Here is a 24,990-nt window from a genome sequence, read left to right as displayed (position 1 = left end):
CACACGATAATTATGGCTTGAATAAATACAGACTTGGAGGAGGTGTGTAACAGTGCACAAAGAACAATATACTAAGACTGGAGAGAGATGGCAAATACAAGCCAGTAATTTCCTCTTCTGAGTGACCTAAAATCATAGTTAAGCCAAGCTCAGTCAATGAAGAGCCATCCAATAACGTACAAATATTCAAGCAAGTGTCAGCATGACTGAAGTTAAGGGGCACTATACCAGCATGTAAGCCAGTTCGAATGATACCAAGTGATTGATTTTCAGAAATGGGTTTGTTGTATTATGATATTTCATCATATACAGAGAATTATACAACAGTGATACAAGTGTGAAACAAGTGAATTAAAGAGCATGATATGCAGTAATAAGGGAATACTAGACAATATAATATGATCTCAGCAAGGAGATGACTGCCATCTTCTCCAGATAACAATAACAGGTCATACAACTTTGTGTACAGTGGTGGCTCAACACTAGAGTACTATTACAAGTGTGGACCTGTATGTCTTGACTGTTTGGCACCTTCTGGACTGATAGCCTTTATGTCCATATCAGCTTCCATTATCACAAACGCCTCAGACTGAAAATAGGCATCTGAACTTTGTTGTTTGCATGCTGCATGGCAAAATGTTGTGTTTTATGCAGAGTTACTCTCAAAACCGTTCTATAGTGTAAAAATGAGATGTTCTTCAGTGTATCATAGGTGACTGGTCAAAAGTCACCAACAGTCACTTTTATGAATTGCCACCATTAGTTCGCGAGTCTCTGAATGTATCTGTAGAATGCAGTTCATGAGGTGAGCCAAATGCTTGCAACTTCATTTACTCAGCATTTTAACTTGTGTGAAACTCTAGATCAAACACTAATGTAAATGTGTAGACTGTAAAATAGTACAAAGGAATACGATGTTTAATAAAGTTTTTGATGAATACATTGTTTGTAGAGGTGAAAATCTTGGAATTTGTAAAATAACTGCCTTCTTCTTGTGCCCTATACAGTTCCACAATTTCATCCACAGTGAAATAAAGAATGAGAGGGCTCATGTCAAATTCAGTGACCATTTGAAGTGCTTATCATGAAATGGCTAACAAATCTGGAAAAGGTTACAATAAATATCAGTCCTTCTTTCAGACCTGTTGGTGCAAATGAGTTACTAACCCACCACACAACAGTGGTATACAGGGCACTGACACACACTGCAAAAGACAGAATCAGATTAGCATAAAGTATTATCTGGACAATTGAACTGATATGCACACAAATACCTCACTGTTCATCACACTTATGAGAGGAAACTGCAGTGTATAATAATTAGTTACTAGGGATGCAGATGCTGGTACTAATGTTGAATTTTTGAAAGTGTATGATTTCATCATAGATGAGGGGAAAAACTATACAAATGCACTGGATGGTTTCCACAAATCATCATACCTTGCACATTGCCTGTACACACTCCACCATATATTTGACTATGATTACAGGAAAGGATGCCAAAAACTTGATTGTGTGACAGGTTTTGAACACAAGACAGGCATTAGTAAAGTATTTCAAATATAGTAGTTTTATGCAGACCCTACACAGTAGACAAAAAAAATGTGAGACTCACTGGAATGCTATGATTAAAAAACAAGCTCCTCATCACGTTATGAAGGCCCAGGGCACGTCTACCAGCTGCCATGTCATCCTCTGCCTTGCGATGTCATGCAATGCAGTATGGGGGGTATGTGGTCAGAACATTGCTCCCACAACCATTTTGCATACATCCCAGATGGTGGAGCCAAGTAGCTCCTCAAGTGGCCTCATGAGGAAAAATCCTTGTTAGTATCAGGAATCGAACTCAGGTCATCTGCACGGCAGTCATCTACACTGACCACTCCGTTACAGAGGTGGGTGAATACTATGGTAGTTATGATGAATGCAATAAAAGTTCAGTGGCATGAGAAAAAGGGGAACTGTTACATAAGAAGGGTAGATTTGATAGAATGTAATGCAGTAACTAGTTCCTGGTGCAAGTTTTAATAATTTTCCTTGAGACATAACAAAAAGAGATCACCATACTTCAAGCTGACAAGCAGCTCACATACCAACATCCTCTCTTGAGGTTTGCCTGGAAAGACGTATTCTCTCACTGTAAGAACCAAACAGTACAAGCTCATCAATAATATTGCACAATGATCTTTACTCTCACATCATTTGTGAGAGGTGTGAAGGAAATCAATCCACAAGAGAGGCATATGAAGCTTCATGTTTACTACGAACCTTTCGAAATTGAGAACACTGTTCCTGAACCTCCTCATAAAAGAATCTTGTGACCACTGGATGATGTTTGTGGAAAATGGATAGATGAGGCACTATCTTATGGTGAGCCTGATGAATTGTATACGTACACTGGGACTTAGTATAAGGGTTAGACTTTCTGGGAAGATCAAATTCTTTTACTATTCTTCAATCTTGCTTAACTATATCTGTAGTGTTAATTTTAGTAACTTTCTGAACATAATTGCAAGAGCTTCCTTCACTTAACTGAGTGGCATGTCCAGTTCTATGTATTCCAGCCACTAGTGCCTCCATCAACATGTGTTTCAGTTTTGTCAGGAAATATTTTAAATGACAACATACATCAGAAACACTGTGATTCAATGGATGGAATGGTGTATGTGAAATATCATCTAACAATTTAGATATACCATTTTCTCACAATTATACAATTTTTAATTTAATATGATAGATTAAATAACCCAAATGCTCATAAATTAGACAGAGAACCTGAGCAGGAAAAAGGCTTTCTTGCAGTTTCATTCTTAATGTTACTTTCTTTTTAAAAACATATTCTACGTAGAATTATTGGCAGCTGATTCTATTGAACTTCAAATGCTCCATTTTCCTTTCCTAGACATGTAGTCCCCATTCAGCTATCATATATTAATCTGAAAGTAACTTTTTATACTGCCAAAATAATACTAGCTCTGGAGTTTATCAAAATCATAATGCATGAAGTGTAAGCACATCTTCTCCTAACCCAGCCATCCACTCCATAATTACTTAATAAATTGGTGCCACATGCATTGCAGATGGTTACACACTTGCATTTCTATTGGATGCCTATAGCATGAGAAGCACTGTCATGTCATGTCCCCAGTTTTTCTCTGCTTGGACACTACCGGACATACCAACATGGACTTGTGCAACAAAGACTGAGGCAGAGACATTGCCTGAAGAATTGCAAACACTATAATCAGAAGCATTTACACAGTCCTAGTGTTTTTTGTATGAGTGCCCCAGCATGTAAGTAAGTAATTTGCTTCTTAAGGCATTTTTTTTATGAAAATCAAAAATCTAAGGTAATCTGATTTGTTATTTTTTTATTGAAGTTGTCAGCAGTAATATAATAATTATTGCTACTGTTACCACTATTTTAGAATTTTAGAAAACGATTTAAGAATGTTGAAGTCAGTGACACAGTTGATTGAAAATCCAGCTTACTTGAAGAAAATGAATTGCCACAGAATTCCAGTACTTGCTCCATTATCCTTTCATAGTTTGTTTCTTTACAGAGGAAGTTATTTTTTATGTTTGAAAAAAGATGAATAGTTAAGTCAAACTGGCTCTGTGGGTGAATATAGCGTCCATGTCCCTTACATACCACTTATGATATTATCAGGGACACAGATATTTGATCCTCATATTTTTTACAGTTTGCTTTATAAGCTAAAACACATCTGAGAATTTTGAAATGATTACAGAACTATAAAGTTAAATCTACTTTCTAAATGTAGTCAATTCAGAATTTACTGTGGAAGCTTGAAGCCATATCCACCTTACACTACTCGCTAGCACTTCCTTCACTGTGTTTCATTTTCTCAATCTTCTACTTCAATCTGCATTAACACATCTCTTGCCCTGATATTCAGTCTTGTTCACACAGTCCCTCACTAAAGCATTTCTTCTTAGCCTTTCACTTACTAAAATATGTCCCATCTTTCTTAGTATCATAACTGATAATCTTGCCAGGCCAAAAAAATTGATCTCACACTTTTTGGTCCAAAATCAAAGATCTAGCACAACTTACATGCCACTTGTCCCTTCTTACCTATAGTATATGCCTTGTGGTTAAGTCACGTAATGGACAATAATTAGGTTTCACCCTTTTTTTTATCATGTTTACAGAAAAGAATGTATATTTCAGGGTGACCATTGTTGGTGTACGTCTTCCCAGTTAATGGCACTCCAGTATATTGCACATCAAGGGTCTTAAATGTAATCGTCTCATACAGGTAACTGTGGTTAGTGTCTATATATCTTACTGTCATGTTTATATTGTGGTTGTCATTGTTGTTGCTGTTGTTGTTGTTGTTGTTGATGATGATGATGACAATTATGAAGATGATGATGATAGAAGGGAGGGAGTGAAACCCAATGCAGGAAATTAACCAACTTTTTTCAAATGGCACAAAGAGGGCTGCCACATTTAATACTCCAGTCCAATGAATGGATCATCAACAGGATTATCAAATACCTGCACTTGATGAGACACTGTGGAAATGTTTGGAATTGAATCAGGATATTGAAGCAAAGACTAGTAATCAGGAATTTTATGAAACAACCTTGACTCTCCTTGCTGGCCAAATGCTGGTCATGTTTGTAATTTTTTTTTCCATTACCTGGATTTAAACATGATACCTTCATATCAAGCACTGCAGCAGAAGATTATGTGTGGCTCTTATGCAGATGCAAGTCTTTTGGCTTTATATCAGTTCAGTGGCTTGAGAGTCAGCACTGTTGATTATCAAGCCAAGCACCTTCTCATCTGTCACAATGATGCTCAGTGGAAACTGTTCAGACATTCCCATCACACAAAAATCTGAGGTGGTAACCAGGAATCATATATTGGATCACCACATTAATGGCTAACCATTACACTCCAAGGAATAAATGTGTTGAACTATATAAAATTCTCAATCAGTCCAGCTCACAAGCTATGTCTGACAGGCATGAGTAAATAAAGCCTAATTATCATTAAAAATCTTGGAAGTAAGAATTTATGTTGCTAAGATAGCCTAACAGTTCATGTTTTACTGTATTTGTTACTGTACTTCTATTAATATTTTATTTAATCTGCTCCTCATTCACTTTTATGCTACAAAGCCTTTTGTACCTTTTAACTACCATGCTCTAAGCAGATGCCTGCTTTTATCACCAATTTCCATTTACCTACTGTTTCTCCTTAGTTTATGCTCTGCTGCTTACCTGTAATCAAACAGACCTCTGCTAACCTAACTGCTACAAGTTGCTATCTTATGTTTTGGAATCTTTTCTCATATTTCTTTTTCCACTCTTAGTTTCTCATTTAAAAAAGGACCCCATATCCTAAATCCTTAAAATTTAGCCCTTACTTTCTACCGTTTCTGTTCTCAAGTGAACAGTCTTTATGAGTACAGTAATGAGAAGATTGTTTAGCTACTGTTACTAGTGATTAATACTTATAGTTTCTAATCCATCAACAAACTGAAAAAGTGGACATAACTATTCATCATTATACTGCTATTTCCAGGCAGTGCTTACAATTCAGCAAGTATCTCTTAGAATTTAACTGCTATCAAAGATTTTTCTTCATTTAAAACTGTGTTTTTGTGTCAAAAATCTGATAAAAATGTCAGTACAAATATTTCACTGTATGTATGACAATTCCATCAGATAAAATTACCTTTAAGGAAGCCAGATAACTTTCAATGGTGTACGTCAGTGCAGGAAAAGTATCATCATGAAGTTATTTTAAAATAAAAATAAATTCAAGCTATCAGAAATTCTACGTAACTGCAAAACAGCACAAATAAAACTGCCAAGTACTTTTTAGCTACAAGTAATCAAATTTCTACAGGCAGGCTGCTGTGATGGTGGATTTGAGGTGAATCCTGAGACTGCTGCACATTCTAAAGGAGGTAAGCCATTAACAAGAGGAAGATACCTTTTAAAATGTAAATATTTATGCTATTGTGCTCTCAAATCCACCTATTCACTGGGATCTCAATAAGCGTTACAGCAATTACACCCAAGTTAAAAATTCTACTGAATCGCCGCCGAAATACTGCAGTAATGCCACAACAGTCAGTGGCCTACACTGTGGCCAACAAAATGAGCTGGCATCAAAGGCTCACCTTCGGAGCTATGTCATTAAATGATTCCTCTTCCTTGCTTAAACCATCATCCACCTCTTCTTCAGACTCTTCCTCAGAACTACTAGGAATATATGCCATTGGGTCGTATCTACGAATCTACATGTAATTATAGGGGTGAATAATTTACATGTGACATGAACAACAACAAGAAATTTTTGAACATCACACTTGCTTCAGCAAACATGAACTACTACAGTCACACGAAACTGATGACTTATAAGAATACATAAAGTTTTAATTTTTTAAGTTATTGGTATCAGTGACAAACTACCCAATTACAAGAGCGACTTTCAGGATCTAACATACATACAGTTCATACTTTCTCTAGAGGTTCTTCATTGTATTGGGGTAACAGTCCTTATTTACAAGTGCTGAACCTGTAAATCTGTTTATCCAGAAGAGCTTTATCACTAAACTGATTTGGGTAATTTTATTGGTAACAAATTAGCAAGAGAATCTTTCTTGTTAATAATGTATATGAAAGGAAATCAACATTAAAACAGATGTAATGATCCATCTAAAAGTTAAAGTTACCAAAAATAATGAATTTCAGTGAAACAAAGAGCTACTAACTCACCTTTGGTGGTTCAGCTGGTTTATCAACAGACAATTTTCTTTCTTCTTTTTTCTGGTGAAGAAAGAGTATGTTATAATCATTAAGTAAAAAGACTATACATTAAACAGTTTAAAATCAAGAAACTCTTAATGTCACATTGTACACATAACAAGAATATGCTAATTAGTACCAATCTGATACACAGCTACATGGGCTCTGGTTGTCATATCACATGTAGCTTAGTCACACAAATTTCTCATAGGCTTAATTTACAGTTTGAAATGATATAAACAAAATATTACTGGTTATTCTGTTCTGGCATTTTAAAGTGGAACATAATGACTTAATCATTGATTCCAAAAAATATAAAAAAAATGCAAAAACATTCACAATTCTCCAAGAATTGTGTAATACCACAATTCTGTTTTGGAACTGAATGTGGAATTAAATAAGAAGAGTCACATAAAATTGAATTTTTATCATAATGTCTTCTACTATGAGCCACATAACTACTGTCAACATCAGCTTCTTAATACAAAACAATTTCATAAAAACTATAAATTACTTCAAATTCTGATTCTTATATGCAAACTATAGGTAGTTAGCTAAAGATGAACTAGTACTTAACCTTGAAATTATATAAAGCTTTTCTTACATAAAATATTTTGTGATAATTTAAAAAATTAGAATCAATAATGCTATGAAAGTGTGGCAATCATCCAAATTACTTTTTAAGTACATTGTTTACTCGACCTATGTACTAGAAGATTTCTTGTTGTCTTCCATGACCTGAATCAACTATGGTCAGTAATAAAAAATGAAATAAATTTTTATATAAATTCCTGAGAAGGGCTTGAATAAGACTACATTATGCTGACATATAGAATTAATAAGAACTGAAGTCATCAAGATGAAAAATTTAAATATTGAGAATTGTGATTTCTTCTTTGCAGAATTTGTAACATTCCGATGGGTCAATCACCATTATCCTCACAGACAAGTGTCATGTTCTATTTTGGAGGAAAATAGGCTACTACTAGCCAAGTACGCTACGATGATTTGATTCACTTAGAATAATCAATCACAATATCAATCTTGAAAAAAAAAAAATTGCTGGCAGTCATTCGCAAATAGTGCAATTTGTACAGAGTACATTTACTATACTGTATCCCATCATCATATCTAAAACAGAAATGGAGACATAGTCCACCACATACTCAACAGAGTGAAAAATTCATAAAACTGTCATATAGTATAGTAGTAGCTCTTTCAATACCAACTTTTCAAAGAGTTTCATACACATTTTGTCACAAGAAACCTGAAAAACTATGAGATGGCACCGCCTAGGAACAGAATGCAGGGTTGTGATTAAATACTCAATCAACAGGCCATGCACATTAGATTTGCTAAAATGTTACACTTACTATCTGTACACTGATCTTAATCATTTTCAGAAGGAGGCCGTGAGAAGAAAAGGGATAAGCTCCATCTCACTGATGGACTGCAGCCAAGTGTGATTGTGTGCCTTGTCTTTTGTTGTTTGTTAGTTACCACTTATCAAGACTAAGAACTATTAAATGCTTAAAATGAATAAAAATTACTTCTTTCAGGATTGTTATTGACACGTGTATTGGGGAAAGAACTTTTCTATCATATACAAGATTAGGTAATGGCTACATAGCTGGTTATTTACACCAGTGTTCCTAGGCCATTAGGTTAGCAAGAGCTGAAGTAAACATAATATTTTAACAAAGTCTTATTTGTTGATTCAGAGTCCAGGGAGTCAATAAACAAAGAAAGAGACTGATAATGAATGATACTGCAGTCATGCAGTCATTTACTGAAACAGCTATGTGTAGAAAAGCATCATTCAATAAAACCTGAGTTCACACTGGATCTCTTACACTGTAAAGTAAAACTGCAGTTTTGTATATTAGAGAATGAATTATAATTCACCTTTTCTTCAGTCACTTTCTTCTCAATCGTCGATGATCTTCTGGACTGAACTTTAACTTCCTCTTCTACCTGTTATGACAAGAAGGAATCATGAAAATAAATGAATTTTTGGGCACATAATGCATGAAGTATAATCTATCATTATGCACTTACAGTTTCAACAAATGGAGTTGGATGTCTCCTTAAATGATGCAGCAATTGTAGAAAAATCACTGAGAATTACATCAACAATTGACATTTGAAGAATGGGTCAATCAAAAATTAATTAACCATTTTCAAATCGAACAAAATGCAAAAAAATGGAAACACACATATGTTTAAAAATATTGTGTATTAAAAAGTGAAAAGAATAACTGTATATTTGTTATGTCTGTACTTGTAATACAGAATAAATAAAACTGGACACTACAGTAACAGAATTGTCACAGACAGGGTTGGCATAATAAATTGTAATGATGAACACAAAGAACTGAGAAGCTTGAAATAATATTTGAAGCACAGCTTACTGTTTGGCTGAAGACAGACCTTTCATACAATCTCATGTTACAGAATACACTAAGCAACCCTTGTTTCTTTTAACAATCATTCAACTAATTAACTGCTTTCCATCATCTTCCCCTTAGTTGCTCAATGTTTTGCATATAGTTTTTGTAACCTGCTTTACCTATTTTGATATTTACCTTTCTTGGCATATTCTACACTTTGTTGCTCCTTCTGACTGAAGATTAATAAGCAGAGAACACTCACATTTAAATGCATCCACTCAGTGAAATACTCAAAACTGAGTTTAATTAGTCTGTATCATATTAGTTTGAGATCTTAAAACTGTGTACTGACATCAGCTCATATTCCTTCATTGTTTGTACCTATTCCATGCTAATGTACCTATTCCATGCTAATACATCTTTGTTTCCCTTCTGAAGAATTCTAACATCTACTGTGTACTCAACAATAACCCTCATGTTGGCATCGAATTAAAATTGGAAAATCCTCTCTTCCTAGTTGCAGTAAGTTAAAATTAGAGTGATAGGAGGTTAAAATTATAGTGATATGGGTTGTCAAACTGTCATCTCCTTCTCTTCATTCTAGATATTTTCTTCTCCTTTTCCTGCATTTTCACATGACTTCCTGCTGTCAGGTGTCTCAGAATTATAACATCTAGTTCCTCCTTCACTTTATCTCAACAGACTACAGTTAATAATGTTGTATTTTGATCTCTCATAGATTATTTTCCATTGTAAAATTTTTCTTTTAAAACAATGTTTTATATATTCTTTCATCTATCCTGATACATTCAAAATTAGAATTCTCCAAATTGTCCCCATCTTATAGCTAGTGCCAGTACACTTTATTAAATTCAGAACCAAACCACTTCTTGGAACTGAATAAGTGCCCACTAAATACATGGTTACATTCACCATCAATGAAAGCTCAGTTTTACTACTACGTTAACTGCAATGGTTGTGCACCAGTACCACCAGAAAATTAGATACACTACTACACAATTTAAACTCACAACATTAGAAAATTCAATATTTTATGTTCTGCCTCAAGAAGACACTTATTTAGCATTCACAGAAAAAGCACAGTAACTTATACAGTAATTGCTGTTGGGTGCTTGCATCCACAGAGCCACAAACATGCAGCTTTTCATTCAGAGGTGCATCACCTCATATTTGTTCCATTGTCTGATTCACCCTTTGAAATAATGAAACTACAGACCATCAAACATATTGCTCCCAGTAATGACTGTAGCTCTGCCCTGATTGATAATGTATTATGAAAAAATAAAATGATACCACTTCTGTACATTGGCTAACAGAGACTGCTCAGTAGTTACAAAGCCTGGTGCAAAATCCCATATACTGAGACATTTCAGACAGCCTTGCAAAAAAGTTAAAAGTCTCACAACTACAGACCTGCATTTTATAATACCAACAGAATATCCAAATCTTTATTCAATAGTAAAGACAAACTGCAACCAATGACAGAGAGCAGTGTATATAAAATCACTTGCAAGCAGTGTGAAAAAATATACATTGGTCAGGTAAAGTCGTGGCAATTACGATATGTGAACATGAGAGAAGCTGCAGACTAAGGAAGAAAGATTCAACCTTTATTGTTTATCTTTGAGCAGAAAACCTTTAATGTGATGCAGAATGTGAAGTCTTACATTATATTAAGAAAACCACAAAGATGACCCAACTGGAAATGAACAAACACATGACACTGAATGCAAGGCTAGTACTAAATGATTAGACTCAATTTCCATATTCCCCTTTATTAAACTAAGTTTCATTATAAATACTAGATTGACACTATAACTTCATCTTACTTCTCATCAGCTGTTAAATTTATCTCTGCATAAAACTTTGTTTATGCCCCCCCCTCCCCCTCCCCTCTGGTTTTATAGTTAATGTAATTATTTCCATGTGAAAAAATGTTTTCCTAAACAAATGCTGTCATTTTTGTACATTCTGTACAAATGATATACTTTCTCTATAAGATGGTCATGCACCTATTTCCCGTGACAACAGTACTAATTTGCAAAACCATTAAAATCATTTTGCCTGTGAACAAAATTGCTTTTTGGTACAGAATCTTTCAATTTACTGGTTCAAAGTTAGTGCAATACTCTCTATCAGGAAAATCTTTTGATATGAAAGAGCAATGCTTGTAAACAAAACTTGTAAGAAACTGTACAGTAAGACTTAGTATGCACAGTGAGCAATCAACAGAAGTTTATGATTTTTCCTTCTTAGGGGACGACAATGATGTAGAATTTTTTGAAAGGAATTTCCACCACTTGACCGTAAATTACTGTTAATTTATTTCAAACAATCATTATTTCAGTTTTATATTATTATTATTATTATTTACATATTTTTTGATGCTGGATGTCATTTAGGCATGTTGGACAGTTTCTGATATTTCAACGTGCACTTTAGAATGGCTATAAAGCTGAAATCATGATTTTTGTGAAATAAATGAATACTAATTTACAGTCAAATGGTAGAAATTTCTTCCAATAAAAAAAAATTGCATGGAATTGTGAAGTCTGAGAAATTTATCTACATATAACTACAGGAAACTACAGTAAACACGTTCATGATATTCTGCAGAAATTTCTATTTCTATTTACTCATTACTGAGTTTTTGACTTGTTTGGTCATCAGCAGCTGACAATTTTCATTATGTGCTGTCAAGTACACTTACTGTTATTCACAAATAACTGTGTAAAAAAGAGTGTTCAATTCAGACAGCTTTTAAAATCAAAAAGAGATAGAATGGGTGGCAACTTTTTTTTTTAACAATGTTTATAACACTATCCGAATAATCCATAAAATCATAAAATGGTAATTGAAATTTTGGATAGTATTATTTGACAAATACTGCAAACAGTCCTTACCTTCCCATCTGCAGTCTGGACAATGGATTGTCTTCTCACATCCTTTGTTTCCTCAATCTGTAGAGAGAACCATTATCATTAGAATAAATGTATAGTAACAGAATACCTATCTTATGTGTTATACGAAAAACCTTGTAAACAAACTTGGAGAGGAGAAACACGCTCTACATTTATCATGTTGAAATCTATACTATGTGAGAAGTACTGAGCACATTTTCTCAGAAAACCTGTTAAACAGTATATTAATATATTATTTGAGTCTTACAAAGCTCTCAAAAAATTTACAAGGCTGCCATCTAATGTAGTATGTTGTTTCACTTACCATAAAGTTTATATAGTATTCCTTAAGAAAAGGAGGAGGTTGATAGTAAACTTATAATAAAATAATGTTATCCCCAAAAAATTGCTGGAGGGTTCTTGAAGAAGATATTATAGACAAATTTATAAATGGTACCAAAACTTCAAGAAAGTTACTAACACAGAAGGAGAGAGCACTAAATGACAAATATTTTATTTTATTTATTTCATTTTCCAGTGTTTTGCATGCTATTGATGTTAATAGTTCATAAAAATTAAATAATATACAATGGTACAAATAAATATAAAGAAAACAGTTAAATCATGTTGATTTGCATACAAACACACAATGAGTATAAGTTAAAATTTTAGATATCCCTTCACACAATCCAAAAATTCTTCTATGATATAGAAAGATTTTTTTAAAGCCAGTTTTTCAGAACATTTCTACAAGTTTTTAATGAGGAAATGTGTGCTTCTGGTGGCAGTGCACTGGGCTGCTTTACTCCAAGGTACGTATAGTTACTGTGAGCCTTGCTTAGTCTTGTTAATGATTAGGCAGTCTTTTCTTTGTGACATGTATTGTGACAATGAAATGATTGTCTTAATCTGTATCTCTCTTAGTTTTTTTATGTAGACTAGGCAACTAAATATAAGTAATGATGGGACTGTCATGACACAAAGTTTCTTGAGAGGTGGCATACAAGATACACTGTTTTTGAATGGCTTGTCTCCTTTTTAATCTAGAGGGATAACTACTGTTATGTTGAGGCCACAAGGGAACAACTCATAAAAATCCAATTTATTAGTACACAGAGTGATTGTCATCTAATGTCTGCTATCTTTTTAATAATAAAATTTGACAGACCATACAAATCTTCTGATTTTGAATTGCTGCACTTTGCTATAACTACTGCAACATCAGTGACAGTAATTTGTATCCACTAGAATGAGGATGTTGCAGGTTTGTTTTGTGATGTGAAAAACTTTGTTTCTTTTTTTCTAAATATATCTGATTTATAGCTGTCATTTTGTTGAGTCTGGTGTCCTTTGTTACCAGAATTAATACAGAGTTGTTCATTTCATCGGGTGTGATATTGATAGTGTCACAAGTGGCTCTATTAGTATTGGCCAATTCTGCTTTGATGATTATCCAAGTAGCCTTGCATTTGTTAGCTGAAGGTGTTCACTGATCTTTGATTTGTCATAGAGACTGAAGACCTGTACTCTTAATTTTTTGAGGGCAGGTGTGAATCATCACTGTAAACTTCTATGATTACCTTTGCTTAGTTTCGCCTTGTGTCTTTTCAAAATTTCAGGACAGCACTTATTACACATATTAGAAACAAGATTGGCAAAGCTGTCAAAAGCTTCATCAGCATTTGTAAATTGAGACAGGAAGCTGCACCATTCAATCATACAAAGCTCTGATCTGAAAGCATTGATATGAGAATCATTAACAATTCTAATGGACTTGGGTTGTTCACATTGTTCTGTGAAAATTTTTGTCAGCAATTTTAACCATATCCCTTCATAATCTGATAGGTACATGGTATTAAAAAGCTGTATTTCATAAATATTTCTTTCTACATTTGTTATAACATTGTCCAGACATGATAGTCATCTTGTCGATTTGTTATTTGCACAAAACATATTGAGTATACTGGGGACATTAAGCTTTGCTGTTGTAACCCAAATGTCAATATTAATATTCCCAACAATTAAAATATCATGTTGACAATATTTTTGCAAGTGGGAGATTGTTCTATCCAGTAACTCTGTGAAGACATCACTATTGCTGACAGGGATATGGTGTACAGACATTACAATTAGTTTGGGACCTAGAAATTACTGAAGTTCACATCAGTACATTTTACCAAAACATCGTTGCTGACATATATCAAAGTACCTCCATAGTTACTATGACTTCTACAGAAACATGATACTAAACAAGAGGCTCATGGCTCATACAAATACAGTTGATTCTCATTTAGCCAATATTATTTCATTCCTCATGTTAAGTTAATATATCAAATAGATAATGAAAACATTGTATATTACATTTTGGTAGTTTTTCACTTAGTATTTCTAATTCTACTTCTAATTTTTCTAACCTTTTTTCATATGTCACATCTGAAAAACCCACAGTTTTGAAAAATGAACTCCACACACTCATTTAAACTTATACATGAACACCTAACCTGGACTTCAGGACACATGTTCTGATAAAGAGTGTACTTCTTTGCTTTAAATCTTTTTTTTAATTTTATCATTGGGTTTTATCACTACATAGAGAGATGAAGGGGTTTTGGTGATATCACTTACATACACAAAAATTTATTATGCATAATTCTAGAAAAAAATATTTGTTGGTACTTTCCTGATGTAGAATTGTGTTAGTGCAAATCAAAACAAACAATTAAGTCATTATTCTTCATAACATTTCTTCTATAGGTAATGCACAATGATAATACAAACTTCAGACAGTCAGTTCACTAGCAAATCTCCATGTTTTGTGAGGCTTGCAGAAAATTTCTATAGAAGTGTGTACATACTGTCACATCAAATGTAAAAGGGCCCTTTTTCCTGTCATCCCATTGACACAGAGTAAGGTGGTGCAGTTGTTAAGGCACTGGACTTATATTTAGGAGCAGTAGGGTTAAAATTCCAATCTAATCAAGCACGTTTTTAATCCATGATTTACCTACATCATCAATATGAATGTTAGTACATTTTCTCTGAAAGTAATATGGCCAGTTCACCTCCATCCTCACTGTCACTGTTTGTGGCCTGCTTCCAATGACATCAGGTATGATGGGACATTCAACCTTAATATCCTTTTGAAGACACCAATCCAAAATAAATAATAATTATAACCATGAACTTACATTCACCCTGCAAGCTTCATCCAACATTTACTCCACAGTATTCATTGTCTCACAATTATTCCTCACTATATCAAAGTCATCACTATAAACTCCTAGCAAAATAGTAACAACTTCAAGTCAGCCTTTTGTTCTTTTGCAGAGAAACTACGCTGATGTTTATTTTATTTGATTAAGACAAACCATGGAAAACTTCATTTTCGATGTCCAGATGAAGAATTGACCATGATGTTCCCCAATGTGAGTTCAGTGTTTCAACAACTGTCACCATACCCAGTTTTCCAAGCAGGATAATTTCAACAGACTCTCCATGGTATATTTTACATTTGTTTTATGAAATACGTTATTCTGTTATTGTAAGAACAAGAACTGTATCTGCTTGATACAAATATCACCACACTCATTTGTCCAAGCAGGATAATTTCAACAGACTCTCCATTATACATTTGCTTTATGAAATACATTATTCTGTTATGGTAAGAACAAGAACTGCATTTGCTCAATACAGGTAAATACTACATTTATGTGGTTAAAAGATATTATTTTTTGAACATACCTTGACAGATTCCACTTTCTTTGATTCAGTTATTTTAATGGCTTTATCCTCTTCCAGTTTTGGTTCTTCTTGTTGAATTATCTAGCATGAAAAAACAGTCTTTTCAATATCATTTCATCACAGATTACTTAGAAGAAAACTTCTGAGAGTATGTGATTATATGTTTAGTTAAAACTTTACTGAGGAAACTCTAAGCTTAAAACTGGTATGTTGGTTGTATAAATGGATTTGAGAAATTAACTGACAATTCCTGCAAAGTAACTCACATTTTTTCATCCGTCACATATCAGTACTATTCAATAAATGTCATTTTCAAAGTTTTTAGTGCACATCAATGCAAAATTCATATACTTAGGTCTAACTTACCAATCAATACCAAAACGTCATGTTACAGTATATACAGTATTATTAACAACAAGAAAAGGAATTAAATAATTTTTTATCTTACTGCTTCCACAGTCCTGAAAGAATTAGAACGTCAAACACTACATGTCTTATTACAAATAATAAAAACTTTTTATTCTCTTATTATTTTATACCCAATCACCTGTGTTGTTCCTTCTGCTGGCCAACAGAAGAAGTTGTAAGTTTATGTCCATCCTTAGTACTGACTCTTATCCAGAAAATCTCAAATGTAATTTCAATTTCTATCTCATGTAATTTGAGTTCTTATCTACTGTGACAAATACACCAGCTCCATTTACGATTAGAGTCTACTCTCAATATACACTTCAATTTTCCCCAAAAATCCTACTGCCATCAATTTTGGATTTGACCAAGGTTTATGCATTTGCTATAATTGGAGTGTCACAGCTTTTTCGGGGAGCTTCAAACTCTGACACTTTACTCTGAATGTTTCAACAGTTAGTCATGGGGATTTTAATACTCTTTTCTGGGCCAGCCATTTCTTTGGATATTACACTGACACTTCTGGGTCCACTACAGGTGTCATTATCTTGGTAGCAGTGTCTGATTTACAGGGCACACCTGACCCATTTATGGAGACTCAACAGTTCTCAACCCTATGACACAAGACCAGAAAATCACAGCCTAACTTGTCACAAAACCTTTGAATTCTCTTGTTTAATCCTTTCACTGTGTTCAGAGCAACGGTGCTGGGGGATGTGAGAGGGGGGCGGGGGTTGCTTGATTAGTTTTCAGAACAAGGCTGCAAACTGTGAGCTTCACTGAAACTTTTAGTGCAAGGCTGGTCTTCTCAACCAAATCTGCCAATAGCTGGAATGATCCAAATATGAGCTTGGAGCCCAGATAGGAGGAATTGTTTGTTCCAATGGGCACCAAAATATGCTGTTTTTGCACCCTGTTCCCTCAATGGCTGCCGGATTAGCTTCTTCAACATGCAGAATTAGATCCCCAGGTATACACACTGAGTGCACCTATTGTTCCTTCCCAACACCCCCACTGCCATTTCCCTGAATCCTTCCCTTTCGTTTCTGCCTCCTCTTAATACTGATCACAGTAGGTTACCCAACAGGTGAAGTGAATCTCACTGGCTCAGTTTTGGTTTCAGTGAAAGATGTTACCTCTAACTTGTTGGTTAGACAAATTGAAGTAACAGCTTGAGTTCCCCCCTAGTCTCTGTCTTCCCTATACAGGGCACTTAATGCTATCACTAAATTACCATTCACAGTTAAATGAATGAGTAGTAATAGATTTTGTACTTCCTGTAGAGGAGACAAGATCCACAGGAGAGGATAGTGCTTGAGGTATCTTTCATATCTCCTATATGTGACTCTCGGGAGCTCTCCCAACACACTCATTTGCAGCAGTTTCCAATTGTTTGACAATAGTCATGGTAATTCCAAGTTGCTCATACCATGTTTGAGAAAATCTTTCACAGTGTGGCTGCAATGTCGCTGGTTCAAAGTTTCACAGAACAGTAGACACATAACATTAAAATATGCCTGCTGAGTGTCTCTTAATTTCTGGACCTGTTAAGTTAAAGTGCTTTTAATTCCATTTAAGAATTGAAGCAATTACTATATAAAATGAGATTTCTATTAAGACAATGGAAAAAAAAAACTGGGATAAAAGTTATTAATTTCCTGAAACTTTTTTGAGGTTATATTCACTAACAAATGAGAAAATAGCATTAATTTATAATAAATGTAAACTCAAAACTGGCGAATAGCGAGGCCAATTATCCCGTGTAACACAATAAAAAAAGACCCATTGGGGTACCAGTATATATTAATCACCATCTCAACTTCTCAGGTGGTGATTTACATATACCTTTAGGTATCAACAGCTGTGGAAGCAAAATGTGGAACACACATAAAATTGTTTCTTTTTGGGTTATCAGCAAAGTGAATGCATAGACTGAAAAAAAAGAAAGATTCATAAGGCACTGGTGGCTGGAAAATACCAAGGGGTTGTAAAGCTACCTAACAGGAAAGCATTTTTTTTCTCTGCTCACAATAGGGCCTTTCCTCACAATGTATGAGATTTACATCTTAAGTTTATCTGTTGAGTGTAGGTGAGTATAATGTTCTATACATCACACAGTGTTATATATGTGAAGTAAGATGAGAGACAAGAGAGGGTGAAACCTAGTCCCAGCAAATAGCCTACTCCTCTTCAACAGCACCAAAGGGACCACAGATCTCAACATCACCATCTGACAGGCAGATCGACATCTACAATGTCACATGCCCTCACTCCATGACAAAGGTACAGAGAAATCTGGAATTTAATCCAGGACCTTGGTGGAAAGTCTGCTGATTAGGACCATTATGCCACCACCTCTAATCCCCTTGTGAACCATATACTGGTGTCAAACTCTCTTTCACCACCAGGATTCAAACTGGCTACTTCCAAGCCGAATGCAGCCTCACATGCATGCATTAGGATCTTGGCTATGGAGCACAGTATTTTCTTGAAGCAATATTTCAATGAATTTTCTAGTCATCATCTTCATTTGAATTGAAGATGACTAGGAGAAATCTAGCTGAAATATTGCTTCAAGATGACACTGCTCTGAGATATTTTTGTTATCGGAGATTACATAACTTACCCATATTATGTATTATACAACATTATGTACTGTACATCATTATTTGATGTAAGTTATAATGTGTTGTTCACCACATAATATGAACATATTCTGTAGGTTGCAATCACAATGACTTGTCTTACATTATGAGTAGATAGTTTACAATATGTAATTTAAAGGACCAAAAATTAACAAATCTTTCATTAGAAAACTAATCTATTACAGATTTATATTTTTGCTTACCTTCTTCAATTCAGGCTTTTTCTCTGGTTCCTTTTTCTGAAATATGAAACAGATAATTAGAAACCTCATATTATCTTGTCTACCATATTTTTGTGGTGATGAGTAAAAAGCTGCAATAAAGTTATTTATAGGAGAATATTCTCAAAATCTAAACAATGTGTGGTGACTGACAAGAGAAGCACACTGAAGAGAGGTACTATCACTCTTACTCTGCATCCTACACCAAAAAGCTGGTTGTAGTTTTATGTGTAATTAGGCATTGACTGGACTGGATGCCAACCTGTATTACTACATACACCATGAAAGCTATTACAAATGTAATAGCTTTCATTATCACTCCAAAAATTTTATTTTTCATATGGTTATGGCGTTATCTTTATTAGATAGTAAAAAATCACCCATGATAAAAATGGATTTCAACACTATGATTCAAAATGGCCAGCATTTAGTCAAGGAACTCTCCAAACACATGTTGTTTAACCCTTAAGTTTCTCTTGGGATTCAGTTATTGTAGCCCCATGAAAGATGGGTGTCTTCAGATCATTTCTTAAAATACTTTTTAATTCAAGTTTCTCAATATAGCATTACTGCAGTTAGCATTTGTATATACATAAGTAAATATAAATACAAACTGCCATGTATAGAAAATCAAGCATTTTCAGTTAAAATAAAATTTAAAAATTTCTGAAATTACCTAGCAATTTTGTATCTTAATCCCCACAAGAAATGTATGTGCTCATCTACACATAACTGTAAAGGCTCTTCATCACAGAGCAGTAAGTGTCAAACCTAGCAGTGAAATGAGTTCATACGTTTGTTTCACAACTTAGGAAGGATGACTTCGTGATCATATGAATAACTGCATTTGCTAGGATGATGAAAATTGAGCTGCTGGACAAACAACCTTCAATAAAGTTGAGACAAATTGAAAAAATTACCCAAGGGCTTCACAATCAATACAGAATATTCATGGTATTAGGGTTGTGTAGCAAATGAAATTCTCTTCAATAAACTTCATGATAACATGCCACTGTGAAACAACTGATTGATGATTTTATTCATAACTGTTATTTTTTCAGCAACTGTGTCATATATTTGTTTTCAGAATAAAATTCAGTTATCTGCTGCACAACTGGAATATTTATTCAAAATAATCTTATTTTCTGTCTGGTGATCACTGCTTTTATTTCAAACTAGCTGGTTTCTGACAATGTCACCTATCTGCATTCATATCTCAGAGTTAAAGAGTAATCTGTCTTAACACAACTATCACTTCATTGTCATATACATGGTAGTGCCTGAAACCAGTCATTTTGAAATAAAAATAGTGATGACAGGCAGAAAAGAAGTCTATTTTGTATAAATAAGGATCATGAATAATTCCGTCACAAATATGTCGCCTTTTGATGGCATATTTATTTCACTTAACTGGTTTCAACAAATAAATCTGTTATCTTCAGAAGTTTGATGTTGGCTTCATAGACATCAATAACTTCATCAATGAAGGATAGTGCCATGACATGTCACAAAATTTACTAATTGTATATGATAATTATAACCACAGACTGATAATTAACTTAAGAGTGAATTGATCTGTACATAAGCTTGATTCATTAACTCTAAGTTATCACTCTGTAGTTACCATTACTACATACACCATGTACATTTTGCAATATGTCATGGCATTATGTTTCACTGATGAAGATGGTGACATCTGTTAAGCCAATATAAAAATAACTGACTGTATAAATCACACACCCATATAACTACAAAAATGCAATTATGACAGAATTCAATATTTCAGTGAGTGAGGAAGTGAATTGTTGAGAAATTATAATAATTAGAAATGGAGAACATTATTTTGAGACCTGTACCAGGGTAAAAAAAAAAAAAAAAAAAAAAAAGAGAGAGAGAGAGAGAGAGAGAGAGAGAGAGAGAGAGAGAGAGAGAGAGAGAAGAAGAAGATCGCTATAATTCAGTTCACAGTAAAGTTAGTTTATGAGGAGAACATAATTAGCTTCAACCTAGAAAGAGAAGAAGGGATGAGAGTAGATGAGGTGTCCTAGGTTTATACTGAAGATGGATAATGGTACTCTAGAATGAACTGACAAACAGGGCATATGAAATAGAACAACAGAAATTTTTAGCTTTGAAATTTGCCCAAAAGATAATGGAGCAATTATTGTAAGTGCCAACACACATGCTCTTTCATAACCATAAAGGTATGATGGTGTTATCACAAAACAACTGTCAAAATACAGTTCCTTGCACTAGTGAGAAGAAAGGGTTTATTCGAAACCTGAAGTACGTTTCAACTTTGTTCATTGCAGTCAATTCAGTACATACACCATTGTCTTCAAAGAGCGCAGTTTACTGTTGTAATTGATGAGGCTTTGTCAGTTTTTCTGCTGTCACTTCTTAAATATTGCTCTCTGACTGAAATTCACTTCTACATTCTCTGTACAATCAGAGCTGAGATCTATGTTCTCAAAATAGGAAACAAAAACTGAATCACCATGATTTCCAGCTAATAATAATAAATATGTTAAAAAGTTGTGAACGTGAGAGGGAACAGGATTTGTTTGATTTATGAACAAATATAAAGCAGTAACCTGCAAAATGACCCCAGTATTTTAGAATTTGTTTCATATTCTGTAATGAAACACTTACACGGATAATACCAAGAGAGAGAAAGGCTGAACAGCACTTACATCCATGACGTGCAACTCTCAAAGGGATTGGTCACTTCTCCTCCATGAAGAAGAAAAGTATAGTACTGAGAACTACAAGTACGATTTTCTATTGTATTTCTACCAGCTTTTCTGTCTCTTTGTAATGGTAACAATTTTCTATTATGATTGTATCTCTAATACATAAGAAATGACTACAAGAACTAATAAATATCAAGTAAAACACTAAAGGAAGGGGACCAATGACCATAGCAGTCTGGTCCCTTTAATCCCGCAAACCAACCAACCCACTAAAGGAAGTGAGAACAAAATCTATAAATGACTTCAGAGGGTCAGAGGGGAGGGGGGGGGGGGGGGGGGGGGGAGGGGGATGGATATGTGAATATGTGAGTGAGTGATTCATCAATGTCACATGAAAAGTTGTGGACAAATGAATACTAAAGATAAAGTATGTACCAAACTGCTGTTTATGAGTTAACTACACAACTGCAAAGAGAAATCAAAATATGTGCAGCTTCTAATGGCAGATTGAAAAGAAGCAGTATAAAACACTACTATTACAATTCCAGTAATCATTAAAGTTTCATCATTTCTTGAAAATTTTCATTTGGCAAGACGTTGTTTTAACACACCAAATCAAAACAAAGACACACCAAATGAAAATAAAGACAAAGGAAGTTTTTGTAAAACCATATAACACATTTATAAGACATGAAATAACAGTATCTATAAGATAACATTCCCTCTGCACAATTCTCATGCTCACATCTTGGGCTAAAGATGTAACTCAGAAGCATCAGTACAATGAACTTTCTCCATCCAGAAAGTTGACATTATGGTAGACAAAGTTATGATTACTGCAATACCAACAGATAGGAGGTATTATTTTGCAGGTTTTGTCAAAAACACTGAAGCATTATGAACATAACAGTCAGTGTATTTCTTAAACATGAGTGACATCATGCACTGAGTTGTGTTATTAGAACAAAATCAGAAGTCTCACTACACCTAGTGGAGCTGAATCCAGGTTTTGACATTATAAATGCACACGAACAGATTGTTAATGTGACTCAATGTAAGATATATACACAGTGAAGCACCTAAACTGTATACCTGAAATAGCTTATGGCTCATTCAAGACATTTATAATCTCTTTTTATCTAGAGAAGTAGTCACCAGGGACTCATAAAACAAAAGTTAACATGTTATCAAATGTCATTAAAACTGAGACACAGACACTCACTTTTTTTAAAAAAAAAAACAATGTAACTCTGCTTTTTTCCACCACAACGAAGATCTATATGAGACAAATACAATTATGATTTTTTGCAAGTCTGACAATAAATTATAGACTAAGAATTCAGCAAATACAGGGATTTCTGTGCTGTTGTTATGACAGTGTTTATGGTAGTTCAGAAGTTTACTCCACTCTCCACAAAAACTGGTGCTGCTGAAGCCTCAATGGAAACCAGCATCATGAATGCAAGAGATACTTGATCAGGCTACAAAACAGGCCAATTGGCTTTCAGGGATATTACATTTTGTTTGATACAAAAAATGTTTAAACTTTTGTAAACTCTGTTCAAGCATAACTTTCTGCCTCAACTCTGCGGTGCAAGTTTCCCTGAAGGGTGGTTTAAACTTCTAAGTGGCTACTCAAATGGCTGCAACAACAGCATAGAAATCCCCATATTCAATGTATTTTTATTTTGTTGTTTTCAGTGAACCCTACAAAAGAGTCATATTACTTAACTTAATGTGGTACAAAAAATACCATAGTGAGATAAAAAAAGTTGATGGTTTTATCTTCATGACTAGTGACACAGCAAAATTTCATTGATTTTTGTTTCATAAGCCTCTGGTGACTATTCATCTATGCAAAAAGAGGTTATAAATATTGTCAATAATTTGAAAGTTGTTTAAAGTGAAAAGGATATCACTTCTCTCTGTAAACCATTTGATAAAGAAATTCTGCATATCATTCATTACCAGCTATTTAGTTTTCATGACCAAAATCCTTTCACATTATATATAGTTTGTGTAATGATTAAGCAGTGTGAACAGTGACAGAAATAGTGGAAGAATTTAGTCTTTGTTCTGCAGTATTACTGTTAGAAAGTTACCCAGAAGTTGTACCGTTGTAAGTGTGAATACTGTTTACAATTACCTTCTCTGGCTCCACTTTCTTAATGGGCTCAACCCTCTTTTCCGCTGGCTTCTCCTCCTTTTTCTCAACTTTTTCTTCCACCTTCTATAGAGGATAATGTGTTACAGAGTTAAGTGACAAGCTGTGGTGATCATTATCATAATACTTATTTCTGAAATGTTTCAAATCCACAAGATTCTATGGAACAAAACATGTTTTAAATCTAATCTAATTAGCAGAACCAGTAGTAGTTTTGGGGCAGTTAACAATGATATTCTCCTACTATGCCATTACCAAACAGAATGTAACAAATATCAATGGAATGTTTTAATACTGTTTCTGAATAGCTGGTTTCATTCAGATAACATACTCTGGAAATATATACTCTAGGTGTGAATTGGTTAAATACACGGCAATATGCCAAATAATGTTCCTTCCCCAAAGAATATCTATAGCAGTTTAAAAAATAATGTAGTTACTGCATAGATGATACTGATTGTCACTGATAACTAGCAATGCCAATTACTTCTGTGACACAGAAGAAAAATTTTGAGAAGCAGTAGTATGCAAAGGATTGTGTAATCTTCCACGTAGTCATTTTCTGCAAGCGTTTTTGTATCTACTAAGACACTGAAGTAACTACAGTTTTTAAGACATGTTGTGTAAGTTGTCAATGTCGATGTTTGCAGTCTATTTTGTTCTTCTCATTATTAAATGCTGTAAATAACAAATTCTTGAATTTATATTTACTACATATCATATTAAAGAAACAGCAAAATTTTCATTTAGTAAAATCTCATACACTGGTGTTCAAAACTTAAGGATGAGAGTAGCCTTCAAAAGTTACTGCCAAGTAACATAGCTCAATTAAATTTGGACAATACATAAACAGACCTGCCATTATAGTACATAAGGTAACTGAAAGGAACACACAATGAGACAAACAGAAATGGGACTTTTATTGAAAGACAATAATAACAATGAAGTAAGCACAATTCATGATGGTACCCTGGACATTACAAAAGGTGGTTCTCAGTAAGGCATGTAATCACCA

At 34.2% G+C, this 24,990-nt stretch overlaps 1 protein-coding gene across 20 annotated transcripts in view; it reads right to left on the bottom strand.

Annotated features, from left to right (window-relative positions):
• The window catches only part of LOC124721411 (twitchin), a 377,390-nt gene that overhangs the window by 307,494 nt on the left and 44,906 nt on the right, over positions 1-24,990 (bottom strand). For 13 of the 20 annotated variants that reach the window (XM_047246370.1, XM_047246371.1, XM_047246372.1 and 10 more), the window contains 7 exons: positions 23,958-24,041; positions 19,101-19,136; positions 15,845-15,925; positions 12,107-12,163; positions 8,698-8,766; positions 6,763-6,813; positions 6,165-6,281 (listed from right to left, as the gene is read on the bottom strand). In XM_047246370.1, the coding sequence (XP_047102326.1) occupies positions 6,165-6,281; positions 6,763-6,813; positions 8,698-8,766; positions 12,107-12,163; positions 15,845-15,925; positions 19,101-19,136; positions 23,958-24,041 (495 nt within the window). The remainder of the gene's footprint in view (positions 1-6,164; positions 6,282-6,762; positions 6,814-8,697; positions 8,767-12,106; positions 12,164-15,844; positions 15,926-19,100; positions 19,137-23,957; positions 24,042-24,990) is intronic. The other 7 variants (XM_047246375.1, XM_047246376.1, XM_047246379.1 and 4 more) reach the window with 2 other exon arrangements.

Source organism: Schistocerca piceifrons, chromosome X (assembly GCF_021461385.2).
Source record: "Schistocerca piceifrons isolate TAMUIC-IGC-003096 chromosome X, iqSchPice1.1, whole genome shotgun sequence".
Taxonomy (NCBI): Eukaryota; Metazoa; Arthropoda; class Insecta; order Orthoptera; family Acrididae; genus Schistocerca; species Schistocerca piceifrons.
Note: the sequence above shows the minus strand (reverse complement) of the source record. Positions and strands in the feature narration are given on the sequence as shown.